The sequence below is a fragment of the Boleophthalmus pectinirostris genome, unplaced genomic scaffold (assembly GCF_026225935.1).
Source record: "Boleophthalmus pectinirostris isolate CB_2022bp ecotype Guang Dong unplaced genomic scaffold, ASM2622593v1 HiC_scaffold_8, whole genome shotgun sequence".
Lineage (NCBI taxonomy): Eukaryota > Metazoa > Chordata > Actinopteri > Gobiiformes > Gobiidae > Boleophthalmus > Boleophthalmus pectinirostris.
In genome coordinates this window covers 17178372-17192419 of record NW_026571515.1, presented here as the reverse complement: position 1 = coordinate 17192419, position 14048 = coordinate 17178372, and the positions used below count along the sequence as shown (strand labels likewise).

The following is a 14048-nucleotide window of genomic DNA, read 5'->3' as shown; positions in this document are numbered from 1 at the left end:
TTCTTGAGTATAGAATAATAAAGTTACTCAAACATGTGAATAAAACAAAACACAACTCCAGGTTTGTTTTTGATGGGTTAAAGCTCACAAGAGTCGATTTTGTGTACTATGTGACCTTTAAATCAGATTGTCTTTGTACTTAACAAAGCCCCAAAATTCTTCTCTCTTGAGTAATTAGTGCTTGAAAGTCAAGAAAAGGGCTTTAATCCTAAAACCGTATTACTCTGCTTACATAACTGACATTTTAAGTTGCTTCCTCGTCCCAGTGACCGTCTGTGCATCACTACAAGGGCCTCAGTTGCTCGAGAGATGAATACAGAAGAAAATTGTCTAGCAAAATTTCATATGGAGAATTACAAATATGCAAACTACTAGACTACATTGTTGTAAAAATGTAAAAACATGTAGCTATTGGGGCTGGGCAGTTAAATAAATTTGATTAATTCAAGTTTACTTTTGACATTCTTACTTACAAATCAGGGATATTGTGAAATTACAGGAAGGCTACGTTCAGACTGCAGCCTGAAGTGACCCAAATCAAATTTTTTCACCCCTATGCGACCTGTATCTGATCAGTCTGAAGGACACAGATCCGATTTTTTCAAATGCGACCCAGTCCACTTGGATATGTGGTCCTGAAACCGATACATATCCAATCTTTTTCAGTCAGAACGGCCAGATCGCATTCATCCCACCTACACATCAGGTTCAGAGTCTCGCCAGTGGAGGGAAAGTGAGGTTAGCGAGTTCATTAATATTTGGAGGGATTGCTGTATTCAGGCCAAATTGGAGGGGTCTTATCGGAACTGGGCGGTTTTTGAAATGATTGCCAAAGAAATGTCCAAGCACGGCTACAAGCGGTCCTGGCTCCAATGTGAGCAAAAAATAAAGAGCCTGCAAGTCATATACAAGGAGGCTAAAGACTCAAACAAACGAAGCGGCGTTGGACGTGTAACCTGTCCATTTTACGAAGAACTGGACCATATTTTGGGAAAACAAGCCCAGCATTTAGTCTGCTTCCGCTTGCTGCGTGTGACGTCGTCGTGTCCTCCCATGCACATGCACTTTTGGGACATTTAAAGTTCACACTGGAGATCACATACAAGTCGCATTTAATTGGAAATGTGAACGACCTCGCAAAAAAATCTGATTTCACAAAAAAATCCGAATTGAGCATTAGGCCCTGCAGTCTGAATGTAACCTTGGAGATCTCTGCAAATGTAACTGAAGGTAATTTACAATTTCCTAAATAAAAGCATATGATATGAATGAAAATCCCCTGTTTGAAAGACGATAGTTTAAAATTGATTAAAATCAGTTAAAATCAGACTTGTTTTCTGGCCATATAGCTACAGTATGTTGCTCTTGGTTCCTAAGGCAGTCTGGTGTGTGTGTTTATCTAACTCTCCAACATCCTCTCTTCCTCCTCGTCCCTCATCCGCCCTTCTTTAGTCTAAATTTACTCCAGTTCCGATTGACCTGCCTCTTTTCAATTGTTGTCCGTTTGTTTACTCCATTCACTATTATCTTATCTGCAAAACGTTTACAGATATAGAGTGTGACCTTATGTGAACTTGGGACCGTTTTATAACCGCAATGTGTCATGGAAAGTGCTGTGCTTTAAAGAGGTGCCAGGAATGAAAAACACCAGCTTCATTTAAAACATTTTCCCTTCAGCGTGTGCCACTTCATTCAGAGTCTCCCTCAGACACTCGTAAAGATGTTCGCGTAATCAGAGCTGCTGGAGAGGTATTTACACATCTGGCTCTGAATGTCATCCAAAACTACGTTAGCATTTGAAAACCAGTGAATAGGCGATGTGACATTTAGTCTTTTGGAAACTAAAATCGTGTCTGTTTATCTTCCTTTAAAGGGCCCATATTATGTTATTTTTTGATTTATGTTATCTTTTTTTTTTATTACATTTTTTTTTTACCTTTAATTTAACCAGGAGGTCCCATTGAGATTCAGAGTTTTGTAGCTGCCAACACAATCAATACAAAACAGTAAGATCACAAAACAGCACATTATAAAACCATTTGCTTCTCTCAAGAAAAACATACGCACATCTCTGTCACCACACTTTTTATTTTTTTCAAGAACTTATCAAGTGACACCATAGATTCCAGTTTATAATGTTGTTTCCTCATCAAAAACAGACCTGGAGTTTTGTTTTGTTTCATTCTCAAATGTTTAACGCAAATCCTGCATATGTAGACTGTGTTCTCTCAGATAGAAAACACTCTGTTCCACCTTGTGATGTCATGTGGTAATACAGGAAGTGCTCCACTGTGTTTTTAAACTCCATACACCTTCACTAGAATCATTTGGATAATTTCAAAACTGGAATTTTTTTATCTATACTGAGCTAAAAGTTAAATGTAGCTGTTCATGACATCACAAGGTGGAACAGAGCATTTTGAGCTTTAGAGATGTAGACAGACTAATAATAAAAGATTACTCAAACATGTGTGAGTGATAAAACACAACTCCGGATTTGTTTTTGATGAGGTAACAACATTCAAACATAGGGGTGTGCAAAGATATTTAAATATCGATATATTGTATTGTTTAATGTGATGATACAGTATCGATATCGTGTGCTGCTGTATTGATATATCACCAGGAGTATTTTTTGGTATATTTTACTAAATTATTTTGTTACAGTGCTACAGTTTTGTTGTTTGTTTAGAGGAAGGAAACTCGTTTATGCTACACATTTGACATTTTCTCTGTTTTGATGATAAAATGGGTGTGCTTCATATAAACTTTAACAAAGACTTTTAGCATCACAGCCATGATTTATCCTTTATTTTTTTATTGAACCGTATCGAATTGATTTGAAATATATCGTATTGAATCAAACCGTAAGCTCACTGTATCGAGATGTGTATCGTATCGTGACTTATGTATCGAAGTATGTATTGTATCGGCAACTTCTTAATGATACCCAGCCCTAATCAAACATGACTAAAACCTCACAGGAGTCCGTTTTGTGTAATACAGGACCTTTAAAGTTTTTCATTTGCAAATTGCCCCAAGTGAATAATTACTGGCTGGTGTTAATTTGTATCCTAAAGGTGTCTCACTGGCTGTTAGTGGGGTGTATTCTGCCTCTGGCCAATAGATTCCAGGATGGGCTCCAGGAATTGACTGAAAGATAAACAAATCGATCGCGTCAGGCCTGATATTTTGGGGACATCTGGTGGTACATTCACATATTGCACATCAATGTCACTCAGATTCTTTGAACGTGTACACAATTAAACAGTCGTCGTGAATTTACTGATATTGATGCTTTATACTGACATCACGCTGGGGGTGTTGTACATGTAACTCTATGTATATTGTTTGCCAGTTACAGTGGAAACACAATGCACGTATTAGTACACACTGCCAAATACGTTTTTTTTTTCCTTTTTGATTAACAGAGATTTATTTAAATGCCATGTAAATGTCATGAAACTCTGCAGTAGTAATAGAGTAATATTAAAAAGTCATAGTGTCGAGTTAAAAATACCATGACGTAATTAGGACAATTAAAACTCACAGCACAGCACATTTCATGAGCCGGTGATCAATACGAATGTTAAGGAGTTTGATTTTCAACAAAAAAACGTGGGAGAGCTACAGTAGCTTGTGACTGTAATGTTATTTGAGAGGGACTTGTTTAACCACATAAATCAGCTCACCAGTTGTAGTTTCAGCTATGTCTTGATGGTCAGATTGTGTTAATGTAAAGCTCAGATTAAAGTCGAATAAAGCTTCAGACAGAGCATGCCTACAGTTAGCGTCACACCCTTAAGGAATGTTGACATTGAGCATCAGCCGCAAAACATCATCATATCTGTGTATAAGAAGCACCCTGGGACCTCATCCGTATCGGCTGGTTCCTTGTAAAGACGGTCACTGTGGTGCACTGCAGTTCTGGTGACCTCCACCAACGCCCCCTCGTCCCCTCCCCCCTCCACTGTACATGAGACGCTAATGCAGTTTGTATGTCAGGAAAGGGTCTGATGAGACTACAGGCTCCTAATGAAGCAGTTATCTTCATCAGACCCCTTCCTGTCACTTGAATGAGGAAATAATGCAATTAGCCCTTGGGAGCGATACTCAGGCATTTATTCAGACAGGATTGGTTTGCGGTACATATGTGAGCTGGCATTATGCTAAAAGAGATCGTCTAGAAACGTAGCCCGTAAATCTGAATTATGGCAATGAGGAAATACAGTTTGTCTTCCTGCCCTTGATATGTACTGCACAATATACAGAATACAGACATTTTACAATTAAAGCGCTTATATTACGCTGTTTTCTGATCTCTGTTTAATGTTGTTTCCTCATCACAAACATACTTGAAGTTGTGTTTTGTTTCATTCACACATATTTAACACAGAAATCCTGCATATTTAGGTATTTTAGGGTGTTCTTCTCTCAAATACTCTGTTCCACCTTGTGACGTCATGTGGTAATACAGGAAGTGCTAAACTGTGTTGTAAAACTTCACACACTTTCACTAGAATCATTTGGATCATTTCAGCCCTGGAATTGTCAATCTCGACTAAACAAAAAGTTAAAAGTAGCTGTTATGTTGACAACTACAGCTTCATGACATCATATACATACAGGACTTTTAAAATCCAAAATATATAACTGTATATTATTTTTATCCAATTAGTCCATTATAATTCGTGGCTCATTGTGGTGAGAGCTGAGCCTTGGTGTGCAGGTTGATGTTGAGGTTGAGCTCACTGTTTTTGTTTTTCTTTAATCTAATTCTAAAATTAAAAGCATAAATATAAACTAGTAGCAGTAATTCCTCTTTTATCCTTGCATTAACCTCCCCACTTTTATTAAGCCAGAGTTTTAATACTTAAATGGTTTGGAGCTCTGCGCAGACATGAGTTTGAAGACAGAGAGGTGCTCGGGCTCAGTGGCAGCAGACCTCCTCACTGTTGGCTTTAATTTCACAGCTCATAAAGCAGCTACAGAACAGTCCCCTCGCTGCATGGATCCTATTGGTCAATGTACACTCAGTCACTCAGTGTGGGAGATGTCACTGAATGTCTTTAGTTGCTGAGTTGCTTTGAAAATGTGAAAAATGTTTTCCATCAGAAAATAGTGTACTATGGGCCATTTAATCTTTACGCTCTTCCTTATGACCTCTTGTATATAGCTGAGATATATTTACTATATTTTTCTTTTTCTTGTACATATACAAAATGCCTTATTTGACACCAGTCTCTTGCTACAGTCTTTTTGCTACTTATTATGAATTTATTATGACCATTTATATTTTTGCTCTTTGCGTGAGCTACTGTGTACAAACAATTTCCCTTGTGGATCATAGTTTGTGTTGTCTTGTGTGTTTCAGGGCCACAGAGAGGATCCTGGCTCGTGCGCGGCAGTTGGTCGACGTGAAGAAGGAGGACGGTTTCTCGGCGCTGCACCTCGCCGCTCTCAACAACCACAGAGAAGTCGCAGAGATCCTCATCAAGGAGGTCAGGAGTTTAACCCAGCTAATATTAACATCAAAGCAGAAAATACAGTATATATTACCTAGTATCAGTAACATAATGAAGTAAAAGTGCTGTAATTTGGTATAAATTTTAAGCATCTGTACATTCCCTCAGTACTCAGTTTACTTCACTACATCTGAGAACAGGTCCAGTTCACTACATTTTTGAACTGGACTGATAAGTAAAAGTATTCTTTATTATAGTTTGAGACCTGCTGTTTATTTTTAACACATTTGTGCAAACAGAAATATACAAATGAAAACATCTGGGGAAAAGATATCGCTTCACTTGTTTCTGTTGAATAAATTCAGCACAAATCTGTATTAAAATCACAACATTTGTAGCTTTATTAGATCTCAGAATCTGCTCAAAATAGTTTTACATTTTACTCTGAGTTTACACTTTTAAACTTTTGTACTTTTACTTGAGTAATTCATCTGAGTACTTCTTCTACCACTGCCTAGTGTGTTAATATTACAGATGGACTCCTGTTTATTGCTGGATTTCAGATGACATCACAACATTCTATAGGATAATATTAATTAATACAAATTAGGGCAGCTAAAATAAAAATTGTTTAAATGCTCAATTTTGTTGTAATACAGTGAGTTCCAGGGTTTAGTCACTAATTGAAATTACCAGGTTCAGTGTTTGTGAATTTACCTTTTGGATATTTCCTAAATTACAACGTGAGCAATAAGGAAATCTGACCCTCTAGAATCTGAAAAATACCAAAGGCTTCAAGGTTTTGTAGAGCAGATGTGCAGTTGCTTTACATACTGTAGCTGTACCACCAAATTATGCTTTGTTTTATTTATTTTTGTGAACTGTAAAATTCCTCTTCCTTTTATATTCAGGGCCGCTGTGACATGAACATCCGTAACAACCGAAACCAAACGGCGCTGCAGCTGGCGGTGACGCAGGGCCACACGGAGCTGGTGGAGCTGCTGGTGTCAGAGGGAGCGGACGTCAACATGGAGGACGAGGATGGAGATACGGCAATGCACACCGCCCTCCTGCGCCCCCAGCTCGCCTCCACCATCATCAACCCCACAGAGGGAGGGGACAGCTGTGGAAACTCCCTCTACACAAAGGTCAGGCACACACACACAAGCAACAGGCAACAACAACACAAATAAGATGAACGTTTACTTCACCAGGACTCGCTCTAAACCATGATGCATATTTATTATTCTCTCACACAGAAAACACTCTGTTCCACCTTGTGATGTCATGTGGTAACAGAGGAAGTGCTCCACTCTTTTTTAACTCATGCATACACCTTCACTATAATTATTTAGATCATTTTAGCCTGGGGTTCCCCATTTTCACTAAACATAAAGGTAAAATGCAGCTGCTAACTTGACAACTTCATGACATCACAAGGTGGAACAGAGCATTTTGAACTTTGGAGATGTAGACAGACTAATAATGCAGGGTTAGTCAAACATGTGTGAATGAAATAAAACATAACTCCAGGTTTGTTTATGAGGAGGTAACAACATCATAACACGGTTTAAAGCTCACCAGAGTAAATTTTATGTAATACAGGACAAGAACATGTTTGTTTAGGTCTAATCTACAAGTTTATTTTACACTATAAAATGTTGTTTGTAGAGGACCTCATGTCACTTAAAGCTTGTATTTAAAACAAGTTGCAGCTACATAGTAAAGGGCGTACGTGTGAAAACTCAGCTGACGTGAGCAGCTCACAGTGATGAGACTAAAGTCTCATTCAGAGAAAGACAGTGAGACTAAATGACAGGAATAGACTTGGGAGGGGAGGCTGATACAAACACATGGATGAAGGATCTAAATGTGGTCTTATAGTAAAGTAAATAAAGAGGGATCAGACGGGGTTAGGTGAGGAGACAGATTATGCTGAAGCTTAGACTGAGGCGCACTGGAAATTTAAAGACATACCCAGAGCTGAAGTAAAAGGGGGCATTGTACTTTCAGTTTTATTTAATGACTACAGCTAATATTAAATGTCATGTAGTACTTTGTCAAGCTATAACATATACATTTATTTATACATATATAGTTTATTATACATTATATATTAAGTAAATGAAAATCTGATTATTACGGTGAAAAGACACTATGAAGAGGTCAATGGACCTCTTACTATTATGGAGCCATTTTGGCTACATGAACCAAATGTAAAACAACAATATGTTGCATGTGAGAAATTTATACCTAATACCAGGAAAATACAGAATGTCTATTATTTAAAGAACAGCTCTGTTTGTTTGTGACAAAAGAAATGAAGAAAATCCAGAGGAAGAATAGTCCTGAGTCAGATCCTTTGATTAATCTGGGTTAATAGTAGAAGTGTAAAAAGGGTCATTTTACAGAGTTTAGCACTTCAGCTTCAAAATACTGAAGTGAAACACTGTAGGAAACTGTGGTGTATGCTTGTGGTTAAAGAGAAAGGCCTTGTCTAGAAAACCCCAGTTTCCAAATGAGATCCTCAGGCAAAAGAGTTCAAAGGGTTCATCTACTGCTGTTATTAGTTATGAGCTAAACCAATGCAAATTTCAGCCTGTTTCATGTTGTTGAGTTGAGCATTTTATTCTGAGATATAAAATGAGCTGTAAAGGTAGAGTCTGAGTATGTATGAGGCTGCAGGAGTGTTGTCAAGGGTAAGAAAGCTGATGATTTTTGTTCCTGTTAGAAGCTTTTAGTAACTCTTCTGTATCTGGTATTTCTGCTCACCTCTGTGTCCACATCAAATGTGACTCCCACACTCAGTTGACTTTCTTTAACACACAAAGCTCTTTTCAGGTGGATGCACAGGTCATTGTTGAGGGAGGATAATCATTTCTGTTGAGTTTCATTTCAGTTTATCTTGCACTGTTACAGTCAAATTTGAGATCAACACTAATAAATAAGTAAATTAAAATCACAAATGACAGTGTCTGATATCTGCTGCAAATGGTCTTAGCTCAGTTTAAAGTGGTTATTGTGCAGCTTTATATTGTGTAGCTTGATCTGATACCGTACAGATCTGTGAGTGCTGTTCCTCTGTGTATCACAGCTGAGCGCCTCTGGGCTGCTGGGAAACACTGAGCTGAGCGTGGGAGCAGCCATCGCCTGTTACCTGGCCCAGGAGGGGGCAGACGTGAGCTACGCCAACCACAAAGGAAAGAGCCCTCTGGACCTGGTGACAGACAGCACTGTGCTACAGCTCATCAAGAGCTTTTCTGAGAAGCACAGGTAAAGTTGCGCACACGTACACATAGTCACATAATAATATAACATAACCTTGACATAATAATAAATGTGAATCTGCCCCACAGGCTCCAGCGTCTCTCTGCCCTCACGTGTGGTCAGGGCCTGAGCAGCGCCAGTCTGAGGAGAGTGCACACCACCCCAAACACCATGACCAACCTGGTGCTGCCCACGCCCCCTGGCCCCAGCGAGTGTCTCATCTGCTCTGAGCTGGCTCTGCTCGTGCTCTTCTGCCCTTGTCAGCACAGCGTGGCCTGTGAAGGTACCAATACACTGTGCAGATAAAAATGAGCAAATAAAAGCATCGAGACCCCTTTTCTATTAAATAAAAACATCACATTTGATTTAATGGCACTGTGGTTAACTGTTTGATTGTTACTTTCATCATAAACAAATTATAAACACAAAACAGTCTGTACAAAAAATACCTCCCAAAAAAATACTTGTCTATTGGCTGAAAATTTTGGACATTGTAACTGCAATTGCCATATATTATCCAGCAGATGGCAGCGTAAATCACTTCTATCACCAGGTGCTATTGGGACAAAGTTCAGCATTTATAGCCTCTGTTATATACCTTTTGTTGTTTTTCATGATATACCTTTATATGTTCAGCAATTGAAACAGTTTTTATTACAAAATGTGCTACATAAAGCATAAATGTACTACATACAGTGGATTCAGATTTGGATTTGTCTTAAATTATAGTTTCCGTTTAATTGTTTTATGTTTTTTACAGAGTGCGCCCACAGAATGAAGAAGTGCATCAAATGTCAAGTCACAATCACAAAGAAAATCAGACAAGGTAAGCCAGAGTTGATCTTTTCTCTCAGCTTCTCAGACAGAGCAGATGTGAATCACTGTATGTTGCTAAACACGATAACAATAATATTGCAACTACTTTATGTCATTGAGGAAATTAAAATAAATCCGGATAATCCCAGTAAACCATTTTTAAAATTCATGATTGGTGTGTCTCTTGACTCTCAGACCAAACAGAGGTGGACTGCAGCCCTGGGACGGAGCACTCGGATCAGCACAACCTCCTGGAGCAGCTCCAGTCTCGCTACAGACAGATGGAGGAGCGCATCACCTGCCCCATCTGCATCGACAACCACATCAAGCTGGTGTTTCAGTGCGGACACGCCTCCTGTATAGAGTGTAGCGCTGCACTCAAGACCTGCCCCATCTGCAGACAGACCATCCGAGAGCGCATACAACTCTTTGTCTGAGACTGTGGTTTCCAGTTTAAAACTCTTACACCATCTGTTACATTTGAAACAGGAGCGACTGACAGCAAACCAAGAAGATGTTACCTTTTTGTATTTTTGATGGGTTTAAATACAGAAAAAAAGTGCCCAGACCCAAAAGCAGATTTCTTGAGTCCCTTTTTACGCAGAGGTTTTGGTATGAAGTGAATAGGCTCTGTGCACAAAAGCGCCTGGGAACCTCACTGTGAGCGTCACTACTTTCTGTTCAGCTTTATCTCTGTGAGGTTTTTACTGAATTGTGCTAAAATGAATAAATATTTAAAGATAAGGCAGTGAACAGGTTAAAAAATACACAAATAAAATACATAATTAAGTGGAGGAAATAGAGAAAGAGAGACACACACTGGGTAGTCTTTATTTTATGGTTGTTTATTTTATGTTTTACAAGTTTAATAAGTGACTGTTTGCTTTGAGACACAGTGAGCGAGCTAGTGTGCTTCTGTGCACAGAGCCGATTGTCACGTTAGCACAAAAGGTACAAAATACAGAGGCTAAATGGCGTCCACCAATAAATACAATGTCTATTTAGCTTTTCAACCTGCAGTCGAGTGGAGAGCATCTTGCCTCTGTCACAACATCCTTTTGTGTAAAACTGACCAGACCTGAAAGTCCCATGTCTTAACCTCTGTGTAAAAGAGGATGCAGACTCCCGCCCGAGCGCCGCCTCTCGTCTCTGTCCTATCTTTGCTGCTTTCTTTCTGTTACCCATGATCCTCTGTGGCTGCGTGGCCTCTGTTTACACGGCCTGTCCTGTGAATTGTTTGTATCCCATAGTAATAATCAGTGTTAGTGTCTGCAGAGGGTCCTATAGCTGCAGCTCTTATATAGTCAGCACTGGCCTGAATGCAAGGGCAGTTTATATACAGTGTATGCATGGACAGATGCATATTGTTAAGCTGAAATGACAGTGTGGTGTTTATTTCTCTGGTTACATTTGTGCTTATAATGTATCCACTCGTACAGATATTTATTTATGTGTGAAAGGTGGTAATTAGAAACATTTTAGTTGGTGTTTGCTTGTTTCTACTGAAAACAAGTCTAAGTCCTCTTCTCTCAGGGTATCCATCCAAGCACTTGTGATATCCATAAAGGTCAATGACCTCCCGCGATTATAAATACCAGCTTCTCGCTCAAACGCAGCTGAACAGCTGAAGGGGCCAGTGGAACCATGTGAGGGGAGCACTGGCAGAGGACTACATTTCCCAGAAGGCATTCTGCTAATGTTTCATGTCAGAGTGACCCTTCTCTCTGGATATCTGGATTGTACATCTTCATCTGTTTTAGTGTTTAGTTTTCTAAAAGGGCTTATGCATATAATAATCAATCTTGAATCCTAATCCTTATTTAATTAATTTTATAATATAAACTTCTGAAGACAGGAGATTTTTGTTGTTTGATCCCATGTTTGGGAGCTGTACATTTGAATGTCTGGTTGCACCTGTCTCTGCCTTTTGGACATGGACCGAGACAAAGGGGGAGACTTGTTTACTTTAAAAGTACTTTCAACAGTGCCAAACGCATGAGGATGTGCATGGGCATGCACGCCCCAACTTCAACTATGTAGTCACTCTGCTCATCCTGAACCCAGGGCCAGTCCAGGACTGTCCTCCTCATACAGTCTGTGGTCCTCATGTAGACTCTTGAGTCAACACTTAGCCCCCTGCGTGCTAATGCAGTTTGCCTCCTGTGCACCGGGGGCTGTCATGAGAATCCTAATTCCATCCATTCTCATCTGGTGAGATGTATTCTTTTATGATCTAGGATATGTTTCTGAGTCTGAGAGGTGAGTCCCTGGGTTTCGCAAAGGCAATAATGTTTATCACTGGAGAGGTTTGAGGTCTTCTCCACCTGTAGAGGGCGCAGTTGGACAGAGAACTGTTCTGTATAAAATGTTACTCTGTGTTTGTACAGTTCTGATGTTGGCCTTACTGTCCATTCCTCTTCGTTTCATGGTTTTTCAGTTCTAATCTGTACAAAAATATTTTGCAATAAATATGAACCTGTTTTATAAATACATGCTTTGATGATTTCTCATTGTTCAAAAGTAGGAGGGTATGGGGTCCTTTTCTCACTGTTGGTGTTGTGTTACACCAAAGCAGCCAGCTCCTGTTCATCGTGTATGGAGATGATGTGTTAGATCAGTAACACCTACAGTAACCCCTCACAATCAGAGCGGCAACTCAGAACAGAGAAGAGTCTGGTTTAGCAAGAAACTGGAGGCACACACACACAAAACTATTGACTGACAAGCCTCTTTACTGCAGGAAAAACAGATGTTCCAGCAGCACGACAGTGAGTTTGGGTCACTTGGCAACTCAACTCTCCCAATGTTAAGGTTTCATTCCAGATAATAAAATCAACACACACAAGATGAGCCAACACAAAAATTTGCTTTAATAATGTAATATACTATCAACTTTCTGTAGGCTTATTAAACACAGTGTTAAACTTTTGGAGTTTGAACACATGGAACATCTGTCTTATAATATGACACAGTGGTATGTGTTCGTTGCAGTGATGGGAAGAATACTTAGAAAATATGTATAGTTACAGAATACTGAATACCTGAATTAAAATGTATTTTCATATTCAAACTGTATTCTTAATATTTAGAATGCACCATAGAATTTATATCATCTTAATATTTATTTGTGTTTTGTTGTGCGTTTCACTAATTGGAGAAAGGAAAATCACACGTGTACTCACCACAAGAGCAGTGTTTTATATTTTTATCACTGACTTTGTGCAGTTCAAAGCCTCAACTGAGTGATCAGGTACCAACATGTATTCCTTTGATTTTAGAAAATAAACTGTATTCTGAATACCACCAAATGAAAAAGTAACTGTACCTGAATACAGTTACTCAGTAGTAGTTTTCAGTATACACATTGTTGGTACAAGTATTCAGTTACTTCCCAAGACTGGTCAGTTGTGTTCAAAATAAATCCGACTGTATTAAGCTGATGTATCCTGTAAATAATAAATGGACTCTGATTAGTGCAGGTGTCGCTCACTGACACCTGAGCTGCAGCCGACTCACAAGAGACGCCAACACAATACAGACACGACCACTGAGTACTACAACTACTACTACAACTACTACTGCTACTACTACTGCTACTACTACTACTGCTACTACTGCTACTACTGCTACTACCAACACACTGGAGACTACAGCACAACACAGACAAATGCCCACTGCGTACTCCTACCACTACTACAGTATTACTACTACTACTACTACTACTACTGCCAACACACAAGAGACTACAACACAATACATGTGCCTATTGAGTACTACTACTACTATTACTAATACTACTAATACTGCCAATACACTGGAGACTACAGCATAACACAGACACACGCCCACTGAGTACTACTACTATTACCACTACTACTACTACAGTACTACTACTACTACTACTACTACTACTACTACTACTACTACTACTACTACTACTATTGCTGATACTGGAAACTACAGCACAATGCAGAGTACTACTACTACTACTATTATTACCAGTACTACTACTACTACTACTACTACTACTACTACTACTACTACTACTACTACTACTACTACTACTAATACTGCCGACACACTGGAGACTACAGCACAATAAGAGTACTACTACTACTACTACTATTACTACTACTACTACTACTGTGAACACACTGGAGACTACAGCACAACACAGAGACATGCCCACTGAGCACTAATGCTGCTACTACTACTACTACTACTACTACTACTAATAATAATAATAATAATAATAATAAAAATAAAAATAAAAATAAATTTGTCTGATGAGTCTTTCAGGACACTCTAGGTCACCGTCCAACATTTCAAAATCCAAAATCCAATAAAAATGTACAGAAAATAACCGGAGTAGAGTACAGTAAAATACTAAACAGAACAACTTTCATCCATGCACCTTTCTGAGAACCACCAAACCAGATCTACAACAACAGGAGCCCAGCTCAAACTGTGGGGCTAAACCATGTCTAAAACAGGACCACA

At 39.1% G+C, this 14048-nt stretch overlaps 1 protein-coding gene across 1 annotated transcript in view; it reads left to right on the top strand.

The window, feature by feature from the left end:
• mib2 (MIB E3 ubiquitin protein ligase 2) overlaps positions 1 to 12036 on the top strand; it is a 36650-nt gene extending 24614 nt beyond the window's left edge. Inside the window, exons 13-18 of the mRNA XM_055165899.1 lie at positions 5375 to 5501; positions 6377 to 6613; positions 8560 to 8738; positions 8822 to 9015; positions 9493 to 9558; positions 9744 to 12036. Of these exons, the coding sequence (XP_055021874.1) occupies positions 5375 to 5501; positions 6377 to 6613; positions 8560 to 8738; positions 8822 to 9015; positions 9493 to 9558; positions 9744 to 9985 (1045 nt within the window). The 3' untranslated portion in view covers positions 9986 to 12036. The remainder of the gene's footprint in view (positions 1 to 5374; positions 5502 to 6376; positions 6614 to 8559; positions 8739 to 8821; positions 9016 to 9492; positions 9559 to 9743) is intronic.
• The last annotated feature ends 2012 nt before the right edge of the window (positions 12037 to 14048 follow it).